Source organism: Budorcas taxicolor, chromosome 6 (assembly GCF_023091745.1).
Source record: "Budorcas taxicolor isolate Tak-1 chromosome 6, Takin1.1, whole genome shotgun sequence".
Classification (NCBI taxonomy): domain Eukaryota; kingdom Metazoa; phylum Chordata; class Mammalia; order Artiodactyla; family Bovidae; genus Budorcas; species Budorcas taxicolor.
This window is the reverse complement of record NC_068915.1, coordinates 25,445,544-25,470,414: the sequence shown is the minus strand read 5'-3', so window position 1 is coordinate 25,470,414 and position 24,871 is coordinate 25,445,544. Positions and strand designations below refer to the sequence as shown.

The 24,871-nt window shown below is 37.9% G+C and overlaps 1 protein-coding gene across 1 annotated transcript; it reads left to right on the top strand.

The window, feature by feature from the left end:
- The first annotated feature begins 780 nt into the window (after nt 1-780).
- C6H4orf17 (chromosome 6 C4orf17 homolog) lies at nt 781-19,351 on the top strand. Its single transcript, XM_052642322.1, has 8 exons — nt 781-907; nt 2,314-2,514; nt 6,213-6,277; nt 11,715-11,858; nt 14,158-14,239; nt 15,575-15,764; nt 16,741-16,784; nt 19,155-19,351. Exons 1-8 carry the CDS (start codon nt 781-783, stop codon nt 19,349-19,351), a joined length of 1,050 nt encoding a protein of 349 aa, XP_052498282.1.
- The last annotated feature ends 5,520 nt before the right edge of the window (nt 19,352-24,871 follow it).

Here is a 24,871-nt window from a genome sequence, read left to right as displayed (position 1 = left end):
TTTTACCTCTTAGGCCTATGACTGCTAAGTCGCCTCAGTCGTGTCCGACTCTGTGTGACCCCGTGGACTGCAGCCTACCAGGCTCCTCCATCCATGGGCCTATGACACTGGGTCTAATAAACAACTGTTGAGTGGCTGAAGAAAAACCATTAAATATTACTGAACACTGCAAATAACAAAACTCTCCAGTTTATTATCTGTAGATGCAATATCATTCTTTTGCTATTGGATTTTTTTTCTCCTTCAAGTTTTACCATCCTTTCAGAAGATACAAATTTATGATGTTGGTTTTCTTAAGAGTACAATATGAAAAGTCCTCATTTACAGTAAACTGAATGTAAAGCACATTTGTGGGTGTTGTATTTTAAAGCTAACATTTTATTATATCAAAATTGATTGATAACCATGTCATCTATTTTATGTTTGTAATGTTTTACGTTTCTCACAAGTGCTTCGATTTTTCCAGGGAAAAATTTTTATCTGTTCCACTTATGTCTATCTTGATTTTAATGTTTACAAAAACTTGGTCTTAAAGTAAAATTAGCCTCACATTAACAAATTCTTATTTGTTGTCTCTTTTCTGACATGAGAGACTACTCAGGGCAAACAAAGATGATGGAGAAATGTTTAATGTGCAAGAAAATGTCTAGAACCCCTGGTCTGAACAATTGTCATGCTGTGATTTCAGGGTGTGAGCACCTCTGGAAGTGAGGTTAACAAAGTTCTCTCCAAGACCTTGTGTGGCAAGAGTGGAGAGGAGGAAACCAACACTCTGTGAACATGAGCCTCAAATCCCCGATGTCTGCTCCTCGGTTTGAGAGCAAAGGCAGCCATATTTCAGCTAGAAATGGAAGCTGTTTTCTAGTCAGGCACACTCCTCATCCCAGAAGGGTCTGCCACATCAAAGGTGAGGTAATTCAGAGTCCTAGAATGTCTCTCTCTCCTCTACATTCGGACTACTTGATGATACTAGTGGGTAAACACGGGGGTGTTATTCAAAATACTGAACCACTGGTGAGGCACAGGCACTGACTGTTGGGACCAGAGGCCAGCACCGGAGCTAGGGCAGAAGAGACCTGCAGACAACTCCTGTGCAGGCACGTACCCCTGGATTACTTGGTTGATAGGAAAGGGACCTGGAGAGGTGCCAAAGGGGCCACTCAGGAAGCCCAGGGCAGCAACTGACCCAGTGGTATGAAAGCATCTCAATTTTTGACAACGTGTACAGTCATGATAACGTCTGCATGTTAAATACCAGCCTGGAGAACCATGCATGTCATTCACTCTTTCATTTTCTCTCAATCCTTTCTTTTTTCTCCTCTCCCTCCCTTTCCCCCTTTCCTTCCTCTCTCCACCTTTCCCTCTCTTTCTTCATCATTTGGAAAATTTAGTTTCAGTCACACCATATACTCCTAAAAATTTTTGCCTATTCCTGTAGTTTCTATTTTTTTTTTTTTAATTCTGCAGTAAATGTTGGAATCCCTTCACAGGTAAGTCCTTGGCCATTTTCTCTTTATAGTCTATACCATAATCCTAGTCAAATTTACTAATTCCCACTGCAAAACATTATCCAGAAGCTTCTTGTGCAATTTCTTGGGAAACAAAGCAGCCATCTATTACTGTCTCATAATTCACTTATTAACAGAGCTGTGTCCTGCACAGCTGCCCAGTTTTATATAACACAGCATTGATACTAAAAAGAGGGCCTGGATATAATTCAATATTTGAGCCAAAAGCAAATAGCTATTATAGGAGAATGAATGAACCCAGAAGGCTCTGAGGAAGGAGGTTCCTTTTTTTCCAGGTTTTCCTTCCCTCCTTCCCACACAACTTACCTTGTCCTGCCTCCTGTTCCTCACTCTAATGACTCTCTTCTGCCAGCACAGAAGAGCCCATGTATGTCTTTTATGGGGCCTTGTTAAGTTCTGGATGCTTTCAGAAATCTAAATCTGATATTCCTGAAGAGGGCTAACATAGTCCCTCTTAGTCATTATTAAGACAGGCGAAATGAAAGGTCTGTCTGGGATAGCAGCAAATCTACTCCACTTAACTCCCAGACCAAAGATCAAAGATGTGGGCCTTGGTTCTCAAAGCTGACAAGATGGCAGGACATTTTAAGAAGGGATGTGTTGCAAACATAATTTGATATACTGACTTTTAAAGATTGTCCACCCAGCACTGGTCCATAAAATCTGAAGTCTGACATCTTTACATACATTTTATAATATCTGGTTGGAAAACGGCTGGGCATTCAAAGAAAACCTGCCAAAAACCTAATCTGGTGGTTTGTTCTTCTTATCCGTACTCACTTAGGTTTGAATAACATTCCAATCTGTAATGTGAATGATGATGAGAACTCATTCAGAACATTGTGGGGTGTTGGCCAGTCCCACCACTCACAGAAAGATGAGATACCATATGCCAGATGCAGCTACCCACCCAGTGCTGTGGCCACGGAGAGCCCTGTCTCGCCAGCCCTTAATGGGGTCAAAGTGCCCCCACGGTCTCATTCTGGTGAGTCCCTCTCAATTCATGAAATCTTTCCTGAGGCTTCCTGCCAACTATCAGGAGGGAAAATATCTATATAATTGCTCACATAGCTGCAGTCATTTTTAAATAGTCATGAAATTTTCCCACTGTGAAATAGTTATTCATTATAAAAATTTCCACTCACCTAATCTCAATTCAGTTCAATACTGTTAATAAATGATTTAAAAATATGATTATTATTAATTGTGCCCAAGCCAAATTTGGCATGGTTCTAGTCTCCAAGCCCTACAAAAGTAGCTGAAAAAGACCAAAAACGAATGTTAGCCAACATTGGTAGAGAAACTACTCCAGACCAAAACTGAGTCAGGGAAATGCAGTAAGGATGGAATGTCATGTTTACCTTTTCCTCACTGGATGGTCACTCCTTAAAGTCAGGGCCCAGTTTTACTGTTCTCCCAGGTCTTGGAACAGGACCTGATCTTTAGCAAACATTTAATTCAATTAATTCATGCTTATTAAGTTAAATTTAAAATTACTCAAAAGTACAGCATGATGACTGTAGTTAGTAATACTATATCATATATTTGAAAGTTAACACAGTAGATTTTTAAATTTCTCGTTACAAGAAAAAACACGGAACAATTGGTGATGGATGTTAACTAAACTGATAATCATTTTACAATATACATATATTAAATCATTATGTCATACAAGGAGTTCTAGATGGTAGAAAGTATATCCAGTACTTTTCCCTCTGCCCTTTATAATTACAAACTATTACTAACACTTTCAGGGCACATGAAAATTATTTTGGTATAATGTGGTAAAACACATCTATCTTCTAAAAGGTAACAGTAAGAGGAATAGATTCTATTCTAGAGTCTTCATATGAGTTATTTCATCCTTTTGACCAGTAATTAAGAATTAAAACCCACTTATTCCACCATCTTTCTAGTGTCCCTTCTTATATTGTAGAACCTAGAAACCTATAAATTACTTTTGCAAGAGTCCCTTGATGAGAATGAGGAGTTGCCATCTAGTAAGACTTATACCCTCAATAAACTGTGGAAAATTCTTCAAGAGATGGGAATACCAGACCACCTGACCTGCCTCTTGAGAAATCTGTATGCAGGCCAGGAAACAACAGTTAGAACTGGACATGGAACAACAGACTGGTTCCAAATAGGAAAAGGAGTACGTCAAGGCTGTATATTGTCACCCTGCTTATTTAACTTATATTTAACTTATTTAACTTAAATATGTATATATTTAACTTATATACATCATGAGAAACGCTGGACTGGAAGAAACACAAGCTGGAATCAAGATTGCCAGGAGAAATATCAATAACCTCAGATATGCAGATGACACCACCCTTATGGCAGTAAGTGAAGAGGAACTAAAAAGCCTCCTGATGAAAGTGAAAGAGGACAGTGAAAAAGTTGGCTTAAAGCTCAACATTCAGAAAACGAAGATCATGGCATCCAGTCCCATCACTCCATGGGAAATAGATGGGGAAACAGTGGAAACAGTGGCAGACTTTATTTTTTTGGGCTCCAAAATCACTGCAGATGGTGATTGCAGCCATGAAATTAAAAGATGCTTGCTCCTTGGACGGAAAGTTATGACCAACCTAGATAGCATATTCAAAAGCAAAGACATTACTTTGCCGACTAAGGTCCGTCTAGTCAAGTCTATGGTTTTTCCAGTAGTCATGTATGGATGTGAGAGTTGGACTGTGAAGGCTGAGCACCAAAGAATTGATGCTTTTCAAGTGTGGTGTTGGAGAAAACTCTTGAGAGTCCCTTGGACTGCAAGGAGATCCAACCAGTCCATTCTGAAGGAGATCAGCCCTGGGATTTCTTTGGAAGGACTGATGCTAAAGCTGAAACTCCAGTACTTTGGCCACCTCATGTGAAGAGTTGACTCATTGGAAAAGACTTTGATGCTGGGAGGGATTGGGGGCAGGAGGAGAAGGGGACCGAGGATGAGATGGCTGGATGGCATCACTGACTCAATTATGTGAGTCCGAGTGAACTCCAGGAGTTGGTGATGGACAGATGCCTGGCGTGCTGCGATTCATGGGGTCACAAAGAGTCAGACACGACTGACTGAACGAACTGAACTGAACTGAAGACTTATACTGCAGACATAGGGCTAAAGTCATTTTTTTGGCTGCTGTCTGCTATCAAGTGTGGCTGGAGACATGGAGTTTTCCTAAGACAGCATCTCAGTGTTCAGATACTGGATTTATGAGTGTTAAAAGGCAAAGTCAGCAGATGTGGTGATCTTCTGATTGCAACAGTGATCCAATGCCTAAGATTTAGCCTCATGGACATTGTGACAGCAATTGACATGGCCATGGCCTCCCGAGTCTCCTTCCTCCAATTGTGATAAAGGCTGTGCTCGCATGGGTGGGTCAGGCACATGGTGTTGTTCTTGAAATGATTTGTGAAGATCAAGGCAGAGTTCACTCTCACCTTCCCCCACTATGTCCATAAGTCTCTTCTCTACTAGCATTGACATATATACACTATCATGTGTAAAATAGATAGTGAGAAGTTGCTATATAACACAGGGAGCCCAGCCTGGTGCTTTGTGATGACCTAGAGGGGTGGAGAGAGGGGAGGGGAGGGAGGCTCAACAGGAAGGGGATATACATATATAATAATTTGTATATATATAATAATGTATATATATTAATGATAATTCATGCTGTTGTGACTATACAGGGGATATATATATATTTATATAAAAGGGGATATATATAATTTTTATATATGTAATAATTTATATATATATGACAGTTCACATTGTTGTACAGCAGAAACCAACACAACATTGTAAAGCAATTTTCCACCAATTAAGAAAAATCTATATAAAAAGAGTTCACTGCTCCAACTCTTCTAATGATATTACAAAGAGCTAAATTCTATGTATTATTTACATTTTTGCTTAAAATAGATGAGAAGTTTCTGTTTCCCACTAGTGGACACTAAGCAGAATCACTACCCATAACTTCCTTCTCATTATTTGGAGAGAGGTAACTTTATACTTAAAAATAAAAAAATCTTTCCTCAGCTAGAATTAATGAATTGTTACTACTGTGTATATGCATAAAATCTTTTCAGCTTTTAAAAAATTGTTTTGTTAACTATGGCTTCAGTGGGGGGAAAAAAAACAGCATCACACAGAAAGTATCTTTAAATGAATGCAAAGGGAAATTAAGCAAATATTTAAGTGTAATTAAGTGTAATTTAATTAGATGGCTATGTGAAATTGGCAGGGTTGCAAGACAGATGAAGTACGTAGAATAAAGAATGTAATTATAACTCAACACACATCTCTTTTTGTCTACAGGGCAAAAAGTACACATGTAATCTCTAGTTAGAGAAAGTGACAGTCATACGGACAGAAAACAAAACATGTCTTATACTGAAATACATACTTTTTAAGAACCAGTTTATCCACATCAAGGAAGTTCTTGTAGTATTTCTTTATCACTTTTTCATGGGCCTAGAATTTGTTTTATAAATATACTTTTATTATGTTGTTGACAATTCTACCTCCAGGTTTTCTAGTATTTATAAACAGATCCCTGGGTTGACTTTAATTGAAATTCAGATGTACTCTCATTCATTTCAGCAAGTGATGGATGTATCATGTGGTAGAAATTATTTTTCAGTTTGACCTAAATAAATATATTTTTCCTGTCATTTCAGAGCCCTGTCGAAAAGTCAAGGAGTGCTTCAAAACCTCCAGTGATAATCCCTTAGTAATTAAAAAGGTAAAGAAACAACTATTTATAGCTACCTATTTGGTTTTGACTTCTATCATTTCCTCTCCTTGTCTTCACATATCTTTCTGGAAAAGAGTTTTTCACAATATTTTTTCCTACAGCTTTAAGTATAATTAACATGATATAAAATGCACATTTTTAAAGAGTTCAGCTCGAGGAATTTTGACATACATATTCACAGACTGAAATCAAGAAAATAAAAACTCCCCGAAGTTTTCTCATGACCCTGGCCTTCCCACAGGCAAACATTTATCTGCTGTCACTAAAAATTATCATGCATTTTTTAGGATTTTAGGTAAATGAATTTACAGTCATCTTTTAAAAAATCTGGTTTCTTTAACTCAGCATGTTTAAGACTCATCTTGTTATATGTATCATTCCTTTTTATATTGCTGAGTAGTATTCAATTAAATTGGTATCTCACAATTTTTTAATATGTTCACCTGTTGATGGACTTGTGTTGTTTCCAGTTTTTAACAAAGCTGATATGAACATTGTGTACAAATCTTTGTATGGATATATATTTTCTTTTCTCTTGGGTACATAAGTAGGAGTGGAATGACTGGGTCTCACAATAGTGTGTGCGTTAGTCATTCAGTCGTGTCTGACTCTGCAACCTCATGGACTGTAGTCTGCCAGGCTCCTCTGTCGACAGGATTCTCCAGGCAAGAATACTGGAGTGGATTGCCATTTCCTCCTCCAGGGTATCTTCCCAACCCAGGGATCAAACCTGGGTCTCCTGCATTGCAGGCAGATTCTTTACTGTCTGAACCACCAGGGAGGCCAGGTCTTACAGCAAATGTGTTTAAATTTTTAAGAAACTGCCAAAGTTTCCAAAGTGGTTGTAGGATTTTACATTCTCACCAGTTATATATAATGGTTTCCTTTCCTGCATATCCTGTTAAAACTTCAGTTCAGCTCAGTTCAGTCGCTCAGTCGTGTCCAACTCTTTGCAACCCCATGAATCGCAGCACACCAGGCCTCCCTGTCCCTCACCAACTCCCGGAGTTCACTCAGATTCATGTCCATCAAGTCAGTGATGCCATCCAGCCATCTCATCCTCGGTCGTCCCCTTCTCCTCCTGCCCCCAATCCCTCCCAGCATCAGAGTCTTTTCCAATGAGTCAACTCTTCGCATGAGGTAGCCAAAGTACTGGAGTTTTAGCTGTAGCATCATTCCTTCCAAAGAAATCCCAGGGCTGATCTCCTTTAGAATGGACTGGTTGGATCTCCTTGCAGTCCAAGGGACTTAATATGACCAATATTTTTATGTGGCCAATCTAGTGGGTGTGCAACGGTATCTCAGTGTAGTCTTGATTTACATTTGTCCAATGACATGTTTTCATGTTCTTACTTGCCATCCATGTATTTTTTCTAATGTAAAGTATATGTTCAAATATTTTGTCAGTTTTTTTAACTGGGGTGTTGGTTTCTTTATCATGAAGTTTTAAACATTTGTTATATATTCTAGATAATTTTTTTGTCACACATACAATTAGCAAATATTTTCTTCCAATTGAGGCTTTTTTTTTTTGGTAATAGTGTCTTTTGAAGAATCAAAATGTGCAATTTTTATAAATCCCAAATTGAAAATCTTTCTCCTATGGTTTCAAATTCACATGCTGTTTATCTGTTTCTTGTGCCTTACCACAATGGCTAACCTCTAGCACAATGTTGAATTAAAGTGAGGACAGCAGACATTCTTGCCTTGTACCTAATCACAGGGGGAAAACATTCAGACTTTTGCCACTGTGGTATTAGTTTACTTCATCCAGAGGTGCCCTTTACATGGCTGAAGAAGTTTCTATTTCTAGTGTTCTGAGAGTTTTTTCCAGAAATGGAGATAGGATTTTGCCAAATGCTTTTTCGGCATCTATTTGAAACGATCATGTGATTTTTCTTTTTTAGTCTGTTAATAATGGTGAATTGCATTGGTTAACCAAATGTTAAACCAGACTGCACTGCTGCGAGAAAACTCCACTTGATTATGATGTATTATTCTTTTTATATATTTAATTTCATAAAACAGTGTTTAGCATTTTTGTGTCTATGTTTGTAAGGGATATTTGTAGTTTACTGGTAATGAATGTCTTTCCTAGTTTTGGTAAATGGCTTCATAAAATCAGTTGGAAACTCTTTTTTAATAGTCTAGGCAATTTTATGTATAATTAGTATTATTTTTTATTTAAAAATTTAGTAGAATTCTTCAGTGAAACCATCTGAACCTGGAGTTTCCTTTAAATCAAGATTTTGGTTATGTTTTTCAAAAAATGTGTCCATTTCATCTAAGTTGTTGAATTTACTGATAAGTCATTCATAAAATATTCTTTAAATTATTATATAATCTGCAGATGTTCTGTCTCTCAATTCTTGATATCGGTATATAACTTGTCTTTTTTTTCTGATGCTCCTAGTTAGAGGTTTATTAGTTTTATTGATTCTTAAAGAATCAGCTTTTCATTTCATTGATGATCTCTATTTTTTGTTTCTATTTCACTGACTTTGATTCATGTCTTTATATAAGGTGAAAACTTATGTGTTGAATTGAGACATTTTCCCTTTCTAATATAGGCATCAGTTCAGTTCAGTCGCTCAGTCATGTCCGACTCTTTGCGACCCCATGAATCGCAGCACGCCAGGCCTCCCTATCCATCACCAACTCCCGGAGTTCACTCAGACTCACATCCATCAAGTCCGTGATGCCATCCAGCCATCTCATCCTCGGTCGTCCCCTTCTCCTCCTGCCCCCAATTCCTCCCAGCATCAGAGTCTTCCTATGCTTTCTCTACAAACACTACTTTGGCTGCACCCTCCAAATTTTACTTGCTGAGGTTTCCTTTTCATTCTGCTTAACATACTACCTACTTTCTTTTAAACCTCTTGTCTCATGGGTTACTTAAAATTACACTAATTTCCAAATATCTGGGGATTTTAAAGTTATATTTATGTGACTGATTTCCAATTTAGCTCCACTATGGTCAGAGAACATCCTTTACTTTGAAACTTTTTATTTATTGAGATGTTATATGCCCAACCTTGATAAATTTTGCCCAACCTTGATAAATTTTCCATATGTCTAAAAAAGAAGGTTCACGTTGGTTCTTGGGAGAGTGCTATATAATTATCAATTAGGTCAAGTTGGTTAATAATGTCATTCAAGTCTTCGATAACCTTACTGATTTTCTTTTTTCCATCACATTATGGTTTTTATTTTTTAAATTTACTTCTTAATTGGAGTATAATTCCTTTACAATGTTATTTTCTGCTGTAAAACAACATGAATCAGCTATAAGTATAATATCCTCACCCTCTTAACCCTTCCTCCCATCAAGCCCCTCACTTCCCCCCACACACAATCCCACCCTCCTAGGTTGTCTTTTTCTATCAGTTATTGCTTTTTTCCCTGGGTCCTGGTGCACACTAGACCTTGTATGTACCCTCCAAGAATAGATTTTCTGTTTCCTCCAGTCCTGTGGAATTTTTGCAATCAAATACCACTGGCCTTCCAAGCCAGATTCTCTGGAGCCTTCTCCTACTGTTGCCAGACCACCAGGCTGGGAATACTGACGTGGGGCTCAGGACTTTCACTCCTGTGGGAGAACTTCCGTGGTATAATTATTTTTCAGTTTGTGGATCATCCACCTTGTGGATATGAGATTTGATTTTATCACACATGTCCCTCCTACTGTCTTGTTGCGGTATCTTCTTTATCTTTGTGTACAGGGTATTTTTTTTGGTATACCCTATATTTTTTTTTTTTTTTTTTATGGTTGTTTGGCAGTTGATTCTGGTGTTTTTGTAAGGAGCCATCTTGATGACAAGTCCTTTTTCTAATTCACATTATAATTTCTTCTTTGACTAATGATTTAATTATTAGACATTATGTATGAAAAATCATTTGTAGGAATCTGAAGATTATGATAAACGCACTTTCTTCCAGAGAATTGGTGTTTGCTTCTGTAGGAACCCTGAGGCCCTACCAGCCTCAACCAATTTACCCAAGTTCAAGCCTTGATCTAATGCTATATTTCTTCAAGGATTTTGCATTTCTAGGTCACCTTGACCTTGAGGGTGTATACCTTTGTTGGCCTTTATTTGGGTCCTGTCTTTCAGGAACTTTAAGACTGTCAAAAGGAAAGTTTTCATTTTCTGGAGTAAGACAATGATCTCAGGGAAAAAATGGCTACTGTACACCCTACACCTCAAGTGTCTCATTTCTATTTTATTTTTTGACCCATTAATTCCTAAGTTATTCATGCCTCAACAGTTTAAACTTAAAAAATATTTTAATCTACTATTTTAGCTGTGTTCAGTGCAGGGTTGAACATAAATATATACATGCACATACACATATATATATATTATGTAAATATGTATGTATATATATACACATACATACATATATATATAAATATAATGTTGCTATTCCCCTAAACAAGAAGTCTGCATAATAAACCTTAACAGAAGAGTGCATATACAATATGTATATACAATATAGCTTTATTTTCTCTTGTGTTTTTCACTTGCTCAATCATGTCCAACTCTTTTGTGATCCCATGGACTGTAGCCCACCAGGTTCCTCTGTCCATGGGATTCCCAGGCAAGAATACTGGAATGGGTTGCCATTTCCTTCTTCAAGGGATCTTCCCAACTCAGGGATCAAACCCATGTCTCCTGCTTGGCAGACAGATTCTTTACCACTGAGCCACCTGGGAAGCCCTTATTTTCATTAAACATCAACAATTGAATACTGCTCTAGAGATTGTAATCACTGCAGTCCCTAGCTGACACATTCAGCTACCAGCTTCTGTGTACCTTTATGTATTGCTCACTTCTGAAGATGAAAAAGCCTCTCTTGGAATAGACAATACAGTTTTTTAAAAAAACTGCAAACAATATATTCACCTCCCAGAACAAAAAAAATAGCATTTCTATTTCCTTTTCCACCTAACCGAGGGAAGTAACTGAGTTTACTCCTCCAATTCTCTAGCTCTCAGCTGTCATTTAGCAGAGCCAGGAAGCAGTGGTTCATACCATGTAGTTTCTTCACAAAGAGCATAAAAACTCTTGGCTGACTTTTTCCAGTCATAAAAGAACAATCTCAATAGAAAATCTCATGTCGTGAGTTGGCTGTTACCAGAAGCAGCAAGATAAATGATGGTTGCATATTAAACATTACAGAATTAGCTTTTAAACCAAAGGTTTAAAATGGTTTTATAAAAAGTAAATAACATATCACTAATTTGTTCCATCTTCAAATGTAAATATTTGATAATGAGCTTTTTAAGGGAGGATTAAAACTAACCTCTTCTTACTTTCATGTATGTGTCTTAGTTACAACATTTCTCATTCATTTTACATTCAATTTTCATAGACAATATAAGTGGATGGAGATGCATATTGACTATATCATACCTATGCTTTAGGATGAAATGAAGGTAAAAAATCCACCATTGACTCCAAAGCCATGTTCTACTGCTAGTTCTTCTTCTTCAGAGGTGACGAGTACCAAGACTGCCATCAAAGAGAACACCATCTGCATACCAAACTATCTGGATCAGGAAATCAAAGTAAGAGGCAGGTTTATTAAATCCATAACTTGGGAATACCATGAATATACAAAAAAATCCCATCACTAGCAACCTTAAAACTCTTTAATGGTTCCCATTGACAACTGAATTGAGTTAAAACTACTCAGCCTGAAATCCAAGGCCAGCTCTTGTTTTTTACTTGCAGATTTCTTCCTGGGACACACTCCTAAATCATGGCACAGAGAAGTGGAGGCCAAAAAGGGAGTAAGAGCTTCACTAGATAGAGAAAAGAGAGTTGAGTTTGGGGATGCTGAAGTGGCTGGAATTTGCAAATTAAGATACTGAAGAAGTACCTGTGCAAAGAATGAGCTTCAGAAATCTGTACAAGATTGCCTGAGTCTTTAGCCCAATAAGAGACTGCACCTGCATAGGATGGGAGTCTGAGACATGGTAGAAGAGAGCTAATGGGAGGGAACGTGCTGCTTAAAGATACTGGAATTGTGATCTGCTAGACTGGAGAAACCTTGCTCAACACACCAAGGATACAGCTGAGACACCAGAAAGGTCACACCTTAGAAAAAGAATAGGGGGCTCTGGCCCACATTTGTGGCTAATCTAGATCTACACTCTCAAATCCTAAAATCAAATTTCAGTAGATCAAACTCACCCACTTTATTTATCACCACTTATTATAACTGCTTTCCAGAATAAAAATGAAGAGAAAGCAGGGTTCTGAGGAAGACATCTATTTTCTTTCACTGAAATGATTAATTACATTCTTTCAGAGCTGATCAGTAAATGACCTATGAGTTAGAAGAAGCCAGGGGTGACGTCCAATCACTATATTGATGACAAAACCGTGAGAGGCAGAGTGGCCTGGAGAATACCACAGGGCTATTCTTCTACTTTTGCCATTTCCATTGATTTGCCATGAAATTACTAACAAATATAACTTGTTTTCTTCTAGGATAAGGCATCAAGGACAGGAATCTTAATAAAAAAGCAAAGCTGAATACAGGACAGCGGATTTCTCTGCCCTTTAAATTCTGTATTTCCAGCACCTAAATCAATGATAGACACAAATATTGATATCTGTTGAATTAATAGTATTTTAATAAAAGTTTTCAGGCAGAAAGTCTAGGAAAAAAATGTTTCAGTAGCTCAAGCAAGAATTGATGGTTTACACTGTGTCAATCAAGGCTGTGGGGATAAAGAGAAATGGAGATTTGAGACATATTTACAAGAAAGAATTTACTGAACTTGTTTGGCAGTGTGACATAGAAAAGGACAAGGGAGTCATCTAGGGTGAATCCCAGGGTCTTTCTTAGACATATATTCAAAGTATGCAGGTGCCATCCACTGAGATGGGGAACCAGAAGGGACAGCAAGTTTAGAGCAGGTTTTATAAAGAAAAAGATGGGTGGAGTTTTAGGTATTTGGGGTTCAAATTACCTATAGTATGTCTATGGTTGCAGATGGACTGAAGTTCAGGACACAGGTTTAAATTTCAGGTATGTCTAAATTCCAAAAGCAGATACAATTTAGGGTAAATCTGGAAACATTACATATGCTTAACATTTTGAACTTTTTATAGTCCCATTTTTATTATTTCCTCTATCACCAACACAGCAGTTAGCTTCCAAATGAAAAAGAAGTCAATGAAGGATTCTGATTGACTAAAGAGAATTATATTCCTATCCGATTGGGCCAATCACTGTGTTCTGGGGCCTGAGGAACAATGATGAATCCAGCTAGGTTCACTCACTAGAGAGAGGAGCAAAACTGATGGGGCAGTTCTGTGACCAGAGAATCCCATGGTGCAGTAGTAAAGGGTCAGTTCCCAAAGAGAAGAAAAGTGAATCACTCCTCCATAAGATGTTGGTCCTGAACAGACAAAACAAGAGAAAACTGCATGGCTTAACCTAAACTATTGCAGTTGACCCTTGAACAATATGAGGTTGAACTGCATGGGTCCACTTATACATGGATTTTTTTCAGTAGTAAATACGACAGTGCTACATGATCCATGGTTGGTTGCATCTATGGATGTGGAATTTAGAATATGGAGGAGCCACCTATACAGAGGGCTGACTCTAAGTTATAGCTGGATTTTTGACTGCCTGGAGGGTTGGCAGTAGACTAACCTTGCCTTGCTCAAGAGTCAACTGTATTTGTACTGAAGATGTTTTTTTCCTATTTGAAATCTGGCTTCCAAGTTAAAATCCCAATTGACTTTAATACTGTGTACAGAGTGACATTTGGGAAGACAAGATTGTGGAGAGAGTAAAGGAAACCTTATACACTTTGCTCACTATGTAACCCTAATATTCTCTGTCAGATTCTGGAAAAGCTCTGTAACAGTTTACGCACTGATTCTCTGGCAGAAGTTCTTCAGTGGCTGCTCCATGCAAGTCCAAAAGGTGAGATTATGTCTTTGTGAACACTGAGCTCAATTTATGGCCAGAAACTAGGAAATGTGCCAAAGTCTGAAGTTTTCTACCTTGGATTTGCAAAGACAATGCTGCAATTTTATTTCCCTAGTGTTCAGCATCAGAGTCCTGTATATGCAACTGCACACAAGCTGGTCATGCCCCAAACTGAACTTCTGTGGGTGACGTGAAACACTTGTGTCCAGAGCTGGTTTGTGCTTCTCCCCCAGGCCCATGCACCCAGGCTCTCCCTGAGCATATCTCTGGCCTGCTGGGAGCCCTCAACACAGCCTGTTTCTCCTCTTCAATGTGGATGGCAGGAGCACAGCCTTTCAAGTTCCAGATTCTAACACCTCTGCCAGTTCCTCACCAAAACCATCAAGTCAGTCATCTCCCAGCCTCCTTTAGGCTCTTTCTGGCTTGTTCCATGAAAAATATATGCCAGTCCCAAGTGGGATAACCATAAATAACACAGAGCAGCTATCCTCAAACCTAGCCAGTCATCTGACTGATTGAGGCAAAACTTCTGAGGTGGGTGGGGCCTAAGAATATGCATTTCTAACAAGTTCCCAAGTGATACTGATAAGCCTGGTCCGGGGAGCACCCTTTGAAAATCAGTGTAGTAATCAGAGTTAGGAGATACCCATGTGTTAGGGACAGATTAATAATTTTAAATGGAATTAGAGGCATTTGGAATACCTTACCTCAGGAATTCAAGATTACTTGGCAGGCAACTGAGAAGTATTTGGGGGTAAGGAGTTTTTACGTTTTTTTTTTTCCTTTTTAAGAATATAACTTTTAAAAATTTATACAAATAATGAGTGCTTACTGTTGGGCAAAAAAAAAAAAAAAAAAAGGTGAGCCAGACCAAAAAAAAGAAGAAAAATAAAATTATCACAGACACCATTTTAGTAATGCTTTGATATGTATCTTTTCAGAGATGCTTATAACTATTATTTAAAATATTAGTTTTAATTTTCATGAGCTCATCCTGTACTTAGTATTTTTTATAGGTATCTTTGTTTTTATCTGGCAGTGGCCTGTAAGGCTGGATTCCGTACTCAGTATTTAAAATCTATTCCACTGCCACTCAGGGACAAGTACCCCCATTAAGTTAACTATTCTGAGTAGTCTGTTATATCACAGGTGGAGAGAAACTAGGTTGATGTAAAACACCTTTTCTACACAAACCTTAACTCACACAAAGGTGCCTACCCATAAAACAGGCTACCTTTCACACTGGAGTGCTGGGTAAAAGAACTAATCCTGTGTTTCTAGCCAACGTGATAAGTATAACATTCATGACCCCTCTCTTTTTTAAATCAGAAAAGGAGTGGGTCTCAGCTTTGATTCATGCTGAACTGGCTGAGATAAACTTGTTAACTCGTCTCAGAAGAAACACCTCAGATGAACCAGCAGCAGAGACTGGGAGGCCACCCAAAGTCAAGTCACCCTCAAATTCATCAGCAAAATCAAAGGTGCTAACCAGTTCTAGGGAAGGACATCAACAGAGGAGGTAATCAGGCTTGATGGCCAGTTATGGGGCACGTGGTTCATATAGACTTTAAATTCCCTTTTGGTTATCTTTCAAAACACTAAAATTGCTGAAGTTTTAGTATCCTCCATATTCAGTAAATGACAACAATGTACTTGTTTTTTCATATTACATTTATGAAAATGAAAGAAATCATTCTAAATTCTACTATTTAGAGCATGTTGGCAGAGGCCATGTCTTCCTTACTCAACAATCTATCTTTTTGAGAAAAGTTCCCTTTCCACTCAGACGAGCCACCCAGAAATCTAAGAAAATGTAGTAGTTCTCAGTTTACTGAAAACAGAAGTAATAAAGAAAACCAAAACTTCATTGTTACTGTATACTTTGCAAGAATGCATATCATAGAGGTATCACTTTTTCTTTCTGTCTAGAACAATGCAGGATTAAAATATATTGCTTAAACTAATTTCCCCTGACACATGCCTGGGGGCTACCAGAGGGAAAAATAACTATTTAGGGAATTAGGAATTATTACAGGAAACTTTTCTCAAGCCTTATAATTTTAATGACAGAATAAAATACATATTTATGTGTAACATCATAGTGAAAGAATGTGGTAAGAAGTTATTTAAGCTGGGAGAGAAAATAATTTTGCTTTAAAAGCAAAAGTTAGGTAAATCTTAAATTTGGGGAAAATAAATATTCAAAACAAGTAATATGTCTCTTTAAAAAGCATTAAGATGGAGGAGAATTTTACATTGGAGACTGGGAGATGGGTAGAGAAATTGACCCTTAGTGAGTAATATCTGATGTACTGTTCATATGTTTACTCCAAGTCAGAAGAATTTTTCATCAGAAAGTACATTTAATGCTATCTGCATCAAAAAACAGAGATGTTTATTTAAGAAACATACATTTCTTAGCTTGATGATGATGGTTCAGTCTATAGAAAATATTTGTATCTGTGAATTTCATTTTGTTTCTCCAATTGATTTAGAGTGTCAAGTCAAGGATCTGAAGAAAATAAGGAAGTACTGAAAGGTTAAGTACAGTTTGTGATAATTACTGAATTGATATAAGGAAACCAGTAAGTATCTAATTAGTTGGGAGACACAGGTATTATGGATCTATGGTTTTAAAGGGAGTATAATGCAATAGTGATTTACAGCTACTCTTAAGGGACAGCATCTGCTGAATTTCTCGTAGAGGTAAATCTGACCTGTTTTTGACTTTGTTTTGAAAGGCAAAGTGCCTCATCATACTATTTGAGAAGCAAGACAGCAGGAACTCGGTTTGGTCATTTCAATCCAGTGACTGGAGAAGACCTGCACTGACCTAACAAAAAAAACAGTGATATCAGTTTGGGTTTTTCACAGCTTAACTGTCATTGAACTAAATGATCTTCACTTGAAACAAAGTCAGCCAGAGAAAACAGTAACATTTTGGCAACCAGCCACAACATGTGCCCGAGACACAGCTTGAATACAGTAGCAGCAGAGCAGCAGCTTTGTGTCCCTGTCAGAAGCCCAGCCCCAGCCTGCAGTCGGGACCAAGACATATCAAGAATTGTGGAAAGCCCTAGTTTGGTCCCAAACAGCCCAATCGAAATATCCCTGTGGGTTCCGCCAACTCCTAGCTTTAAAACAAACATAGCAACAGTGACTACAGAGCAGCCGCTATGAAGCATGTCTACAAGCCTCAAATTGTCTTACAAGAAGTCCCTCTTACATCAGGAATGATACAACAATCTATTAAGAGATCCAAGAGGTCACTCTAGACCCCAGCAGTTTCTGTTGGGGTTAATCAAACCCAAAAGAAGTGCTATTTGCTAATATGAGGCAATAATAAGTATAGTTTAGAAATTAGAAAACATTTGCTTACTCTGACACTCCAAGGATGGTCTATTGTATCTGACTCTTCCTAACAAATTCTTTACCCTAGGACCATAAAATCCTGACAGTGATGACTTCTATTATTCATGTCTTATCTGTAGGTCTCATACATATTTTACCGTGTCTAGATACTTATATACAACCCCCCAAATCATACCCCTTAAAGTCTTTGGTATAGGTATTCAGTTCAGTTGCTCAGTCATGTCCGATTCTTTGCAACCCCATGAACTGCAGTATGCCAGGCCTCCCTGTCCATCACCAAATCCAGGAGTTTACCCGAGATCATGTTCATTGATGGTGATGCCATCCAACCATCTCTTCCTATGTCATCCCCTTCTCCTCTTGCCTTCAATCTTTCCCAGCGCCATGGTCTTTTCAAATGAGTCAGCTTTTCACATCAGGTGGCCAAAGTATTGGAGTTTCAGCTTCAGTACTTCCAATGAATATTTAGGAGTGATTTCCTCTAGGATGGACTGGTGGATCTCCCTGCAGTCCAAGGGACTCTCATGAGTCTTCTCCAACACCACAGTTCAAAAGCATCAATTCTTTGGTGCTCAGCTTTCTTTATAGTCCAACTCTCACATCCATACATGACCACTGGAAAAACCACAGCCTTGACTAGACGGACCTTTGTTGACAAAGTAACGTCTCTGCTTTTTAGGTTGGCCATGCTGTTTAGGTTGGTCCTAACTTTTCTTCCAAGGAGTAAACGTCTTTTAATTTCATGGCTGCAATCACCATCTGCAGTGATTTTGGAGCCCCCGAAAATAACGTCAGCCACTATTTCCACCAGTTTCCACATCTATTTGCCATGAAGTGATGGGTCCAGATGCAATGACCTTAGTTTTCTGAATGTTGAGTTTTAAGCCAACTTTTTCACTCTCCTCTTTCACTTTCATCAAGAGGCTCTTTAATTCTTCTTCACTGTCTGCCGTAACGGTGGTGTCATCTACATATCTGAGGTTATTGATATTTCTCCCGGCAATCTTGATTCCAGCTTGTGCTTCATCTAGTCCAGCGTTTCTCATGATGTACTCTGCATATAAGTTAAGTAAGCAAGGTGACAATATACGGCCTTGACGTACTCCTTTCCCGATCTGGTATTCAGTGTCTCCCCAAACCCTCCTTTCTGCTTGGATGTAGGCCTTGGGAAGGCCTTATCAGTGCAGTCGTTTTAACCTGCTTGTCTGCTTTGTTTTTTCGTCTGTCAGGACTGTAGATATTTCACCTTTCTCTCACTGGCCCCATCCTTTGCCCATCACCAGCTCTAAATGGTTCCTACCAAAATAATGTTTGATTCTAACTGAAAGAACATATCCTGCATGTTGTAGTACAAATAGCTCATTAAAGATGAGCAGGTGGTAATAAAGATGAGAATAAATAATTTTATGAAATTTGGGTATATCTGAATCACCTAAACTTCATTTTTTTTTGTATGTCATTTGCTACTAAGATATGACAGAAGTTACTATATTTGGATGTCTCAATTATGGTCTTATTGAGACTTTTTCTATTTCAGAGGGCAAGCCTCCATTGTTTATAAGAAGAAATCAGACAAAAATACCTGTTGCAGAATATTTCAGCAAGCCAAAATCTCTTCCCAGGCCTAAAACTCAGGAGAGCACATTAACAAAGCCAGTGTCAGCAAGGAGTATACAACAAGGATACAATCCCTCTGCCCAAAGAGCATTTTATCCTATAACGTACCAAAGGTAGAAATGTTAGACTGGGCTAAACCTTTCAGAAACACGAGTTTCACTTTGTTATGACATCAATTATGAAAAACACATTTTTGGTATGGAGGAATCAACAGCTCCTCTATATGGTGGTACATGTAAATCTCATAGCAACTGTATATAAAGCTACTAAATAAATATTAATGGAAAAATTTCTATTTGTAGTTAATTAGTACCTTGTGTAAAAGATGTTTGTTTATATACTACATTTCTAGTCTTGGGCTACTATTAATATTAATACATAAGCATTGGACTCTGATACTAGAAAAATCATCCATAATCAGAATTTAGGCAATTTCAATTCAACACTACCCCAAACTCTGATAGAAAATCAACAACAATAATAAACAAACTGAATTTTAACATCTGAGCTACTTCTTGCAATGTACTGTGTTCAATAATATAGGACTATTGAAAAAACCATTTGTTAAACAAATGTCATAAGTTAGGAATAATTTTTCTTTTTATGAGGAGGTGAGCCTTTTTCTAACAGTCCAACTTATGAGTCAGAAAGGAAATACTGCTGCTAGTTCCTTTCTATTCACTGCTAATTGTGAATGATATTAACAACGTTTCCTAATGTTGCACTTTTGGTATTTTTAAAATAAACCACTCTAGGGCCATGCTGACCTGCCTCTTGAGAAACCTGTATGCAGGTCAGGAAGCAATAGTCAGAACTAGACATGGAACAACTGACTGGTTCCAAATAGGAAAAGGAGTACGTCAAGGCTGTGTATTGTCACCCTGCTTATTTAACTTCTATGCAGAGTACATCATGAGAAACGCTGGGCTGGAAGAAGCACAAGCTGGAATCAAGATTGCCGGGAGAAATATCAATAACCTCAGATATGCAGATGACACCATCCTTATGGCAGAAAGTGAAGAAGAACTAAAGAGCCTCTTGATGAAAGTGAAAGGAGAGTTGAAAAAGTTGGCTTAAAACTCAACATTCAGAAAATGAAGATCATGGCATCTGGACCCATCACTTCATGGCAAACAGATGGGGAACTAGTGGTGGAAATAGTGGCTGACTTTATTTTTTGGGCTCCAAAATCACTGCAGATGGTGACTGCGGCCATGAAATTAAAAGACACTTACTCCTTGGAAGGAAAGTTATGACCAACCTAGACAGCATATTCAAAACCAGAGACATTACTTTGTCAACAAAGGTCCATCTTGTCAAGGCTATGGTTTTTCCAGTGTTCATGTATGGATGTGAGAGTTGGACTATAAAGAAAGCTGAGCACTGAAGAATTGATGCTTTTGAACTGTGGTATTGGAGAAGACTCTTGAGAGTCCCTTGGACTGCAAGGAGCTCCAACCAGTCCATCCTAAAGGAGATCAGTCCTGAGTGTTCACTGGAAGGAATGATGTTGAAGCTGAAACTCCAATACTTTGGCCACCTGATGTGAAGAGCTGACTCATTTGAAAAGATCCTGATGCTGGGAAAGATTGAGGGCAGGAGGAGAAGGGGATGACAGAGGATTAGATGGTTGGATGGAATCACTAACTCAATGGACATGATCTTGGGTAAATTCCGGGAGTTGGTGATGGACAGGGAGGCCTGGCATGCTGCAGTTCATGGGGTCGCAGAGAGTCAGACATGACTGAGTGACTGAACTGAACTGAAGGCCATGCTATATTCTTCTTCCAGTGTATTGCTGAATTCTACCCAGCAATTAGCCAATCTTTTGTTTAGAATGTTTGCTGTGATATTCAAAACAAAAAATATTCTTATAAATTTTGTGTGTGTGTGCATGCATGCACACAATACTAACACATACCACACTTACTGTGTGTCAGGAATCATTCTAAACACTTCAGTTATAGTAACTTATTTAATTTTCACAGTAACTATTTGAGGTAGCTATTATTGATATCCTCCCTTTTTTTTTTTTTTCCTGAGGTAGATATTGATATCCTTCCTTTTTTTTTTTTTAAATAAGAAAACTAAGACTCCGGGAGTTGTACTCACTGGAATGAGACAGAATAGTTGTAACAAATGTCATCATTCAAATACAACAGAGGTTTCTTCTGCATGTAAGTGTCTGAAGTGTGTGTTTTCAACCAGCAGATGACTTCACTTTACTTGGTGATTCACAGGCCCTTGATCCTTCCATTTTGTGGCTCTACCATCGTCGAGGATTCACTGTTAACTTCACCTTCCTGGAAAGAGAGGAAAAAGTAAAAGTGGAAGAACGTATTAACTTCCAATAGCTGCTATAGTAAATTACCACAAACTTAACTGGCTTAAGCCAACACATATTTAAATTCTTAAAATTCCAGGGCTGAGGTCCAAAATAGATCTCCTTGGGCTAAAACCAAGGTGTTGGCAGGGCTTCACTTCTTTGGAGGCTTTAGGGGGGAATCTGTTTCCTTGCTTTTTCCAACCTCTAGGGGGTACCCACACTCCCTGGCTCATGACTCCCTCTGTCTTTAAAGCCAGCAGGGGCTGGTTGAGTCTCTCTTGTAACATCACCGATACCGACTCTTCAGCTTCCCCCTCTTCCACTGTTAAGGATCCTATGGTTACACAGAATCTGTCTGCTATCCAGGTTATCCAAGATAATCTTAAGGTCAATTGATTAACAATTTAATTCCCCTTTACCATGTAACACCATAGGTTCCAGGGATTAGGATCTCTGGGGGAACATTATTCTGCTTCCACAGGGAGGGGGCATCTACTTCAAGTCTTGGTCTTGAAATGCGAATTGTCACTTCTAGTCACCTTCAATGGTTGAGAATTAGTCTAGCTGAAAGGAGGCTGAGAAAATCATTAAGCAGGAGTCGTATTTCCAGCTACAACTATATTCTGTGGTGGACAGTTAACTCTTGACACAAAAGTGACTGGTTTAAAGTGTAGCTGGAATCTATTTGCTTAACCACTAGGCACTACTACTATGTATCAAGACTATGCTCCTTCATTAAATTCATTTCAAAGCTTGCTCTCTCTCTCTTTTTCCTGTCAGGGAGAGGGTGCAATAGCATTGTAGATTCCTTTTCCCTGCAAACTTAAGTAAAATTTGGGCTTCCCTGGTGGCTCAGAGGGTAAAGAATCTGCCTGCAGTGTAGGAGATGTGGGTTCGATCCCTTGGTCAGGAAGATCCTCTGGAGGAGGAAATGGCAACCCACTACAGTATTCTTGCATGGAGAATTCCATGGACAGAAGAGCCTGGTGGGCTATAGCCCATGGGGTCACAAAGAGTCAGACACAACTTAATGAGTAATACTTTCACACTTTAGTAAAATTCACCTATCAGACCATGTTGGTTTGGTGTCTTGGGAGTGGTAGTCCTTTGACAATTTTATTTCTTCTGTGGTAACTGGTCAGTTTATATTTTCTGTATTTCAGAGAATCAATGTAATACAGCACATTAACAAAAGCAAGGACAAAAATCACACCATTATTTCAATCAATGCAGAAAAAAATTTAACAAAATTCAACACCTTTTCATGATCAAAACATTCAACAAGCAAGGTATTCACGGAAAGCTACCTCAACATAACAGAAGCCATATGTGAAAAGCCCATAGCTAACATGGAATTCAACAAGGGAAAGACTGACAGCTTTTCCTTGAAGATCAGGACCAAGGTGAAGATGTCCATTCTCACTACTTCTATTCAACACAGTCCTGGAAATTCTAACCAGAGCAATCCAGACAAGAAATAAAAGGTATACAAATTGGAAAAGAATAAAGGGACAAATATAATTAAAATGATTTATTTGCAGATGATATGATTGTAAAAAACCTTAAAGATTCCACATACAAAAAAATCCCCATTAGAACTAACAAATTCAGCAAAGTTGAAGATGCAAAATCAACACTTAAAAATCAGTTGCATTCTGATACACTACAATGACCAAATCAAAAAGAAAATTAAGGGAAAAAAAATCCTACATCCTATAGCATTAGAAAGGATAAAGTACTTAGAAAAAAAATTAACCAAGGAAGTGAAAGACTTATACACTGAAAGCTAAAAGACAATGCTAGGAGGGATTAAAGAAAGGAAAAAATGGAAAGACATTCCACATGCACTGACTGAAAGACAATAATGTTAAACTGTCTGTACTACTCAAAGAGACCAACAGATTCAGTGCAATCTCTATCAAACTCTCAATGACACTACTTATAGAAATAGAAGAAAAACTGTAAAATTCATATGGAATTTTAAAGGACCCTGAATAACCAGAACAATCTTAAAAAAAAAAAAAAAAAGGCAGCTAGCAAGCCTCACAGTCTTTGATTTCAAAACATATTACAAAGCAACAACAGTTAAGACAGAGTAATACTGGCATAAAGATAGGCATATAGACCAACAGAAAAGAATAGAGGGCCCAGAAACAAACTCTTGCATACATGGCCAAATGATTTTCAACAAAGGTGCTGAGACTGGAATGGGAAGAGGACAGTCTGTTCAACAAATGATGCTGGGAAAACCAGATATTCATATGCAAAGGTATGAAGTTACCTTATACTTTATAAAAAATTAACTCATTTGATTAAAGACCTAAATGTGAGACCTAAAACTATTAAGCTCCTAGAAGAAAACAGGGGAAAAACTTAAGGACATTCAATTCAGCAGTGATTTCTTGGATATGATACCTAAAACACAGGCAATAAAATTAAAGATAAATGGGACTCCATCAAATTTTAGAACTCCATGGCACAAGAAACAACACAGTGAAAACGCAACCTATGGGGTGAGAGAAAATATTTCCAAATCATGTATTTGATAAGGGATTAATATCTAGAAAATGTAAGGAAATTTTATAACTCAATGATAGAAAACAAACCAATTTTAAAATAAGCAAAGGACTTGATTAGACATTTCTCCAAATAAAATTTTACAAATGGCCAATAAATGTGTGAAAAAATGTTCAACATCACTAATCATTAGAGATGATCACAGTGAGATATCCCTTCATACCCATCAGGATGGCCACTATCAGAAGAATAGAAAGTAAGTTTTGGTGAGATACAGAGAAGTTGGAATGCTCACACATTGTTGATGGGAATGTAAAATGGTATGCCTATCATGGAAAACAGTATAGATTCCTCAAAAAATGGAATTAACATACAATTCACTAATCCCGTTTGTGGGCATATATGGAAAAGAAATGAAAGCAGGATCTAAAGAGACAGATGTACACTCATGTTCATCACAGCATTATTCAAAATAGCCAAGAGGTGGAAGCAATCCAAATATTCATGAACAGATGAATGATAAAGAAAATGTATTACAATGGAATACTGTGCAGCCCAAGAAAGAAATTCTGTCACATACTATAACTTGCATGAACCTTGAGGACATTATGCTAAGTGAAGTAACCAGTCATAAAAGGACAATATTGTATGACTCTGCCATATGAAGTACCTAAAGTAGTCAAATAATAGATAGTTACCAAGGACTGGTTGGAAGGAGGAAGGGAAATTAGTGAGTATAGAGTTTCAGTGTTGCATGATGAATATGTTCTAGAAAGCTGTTCCCCAACAATGTG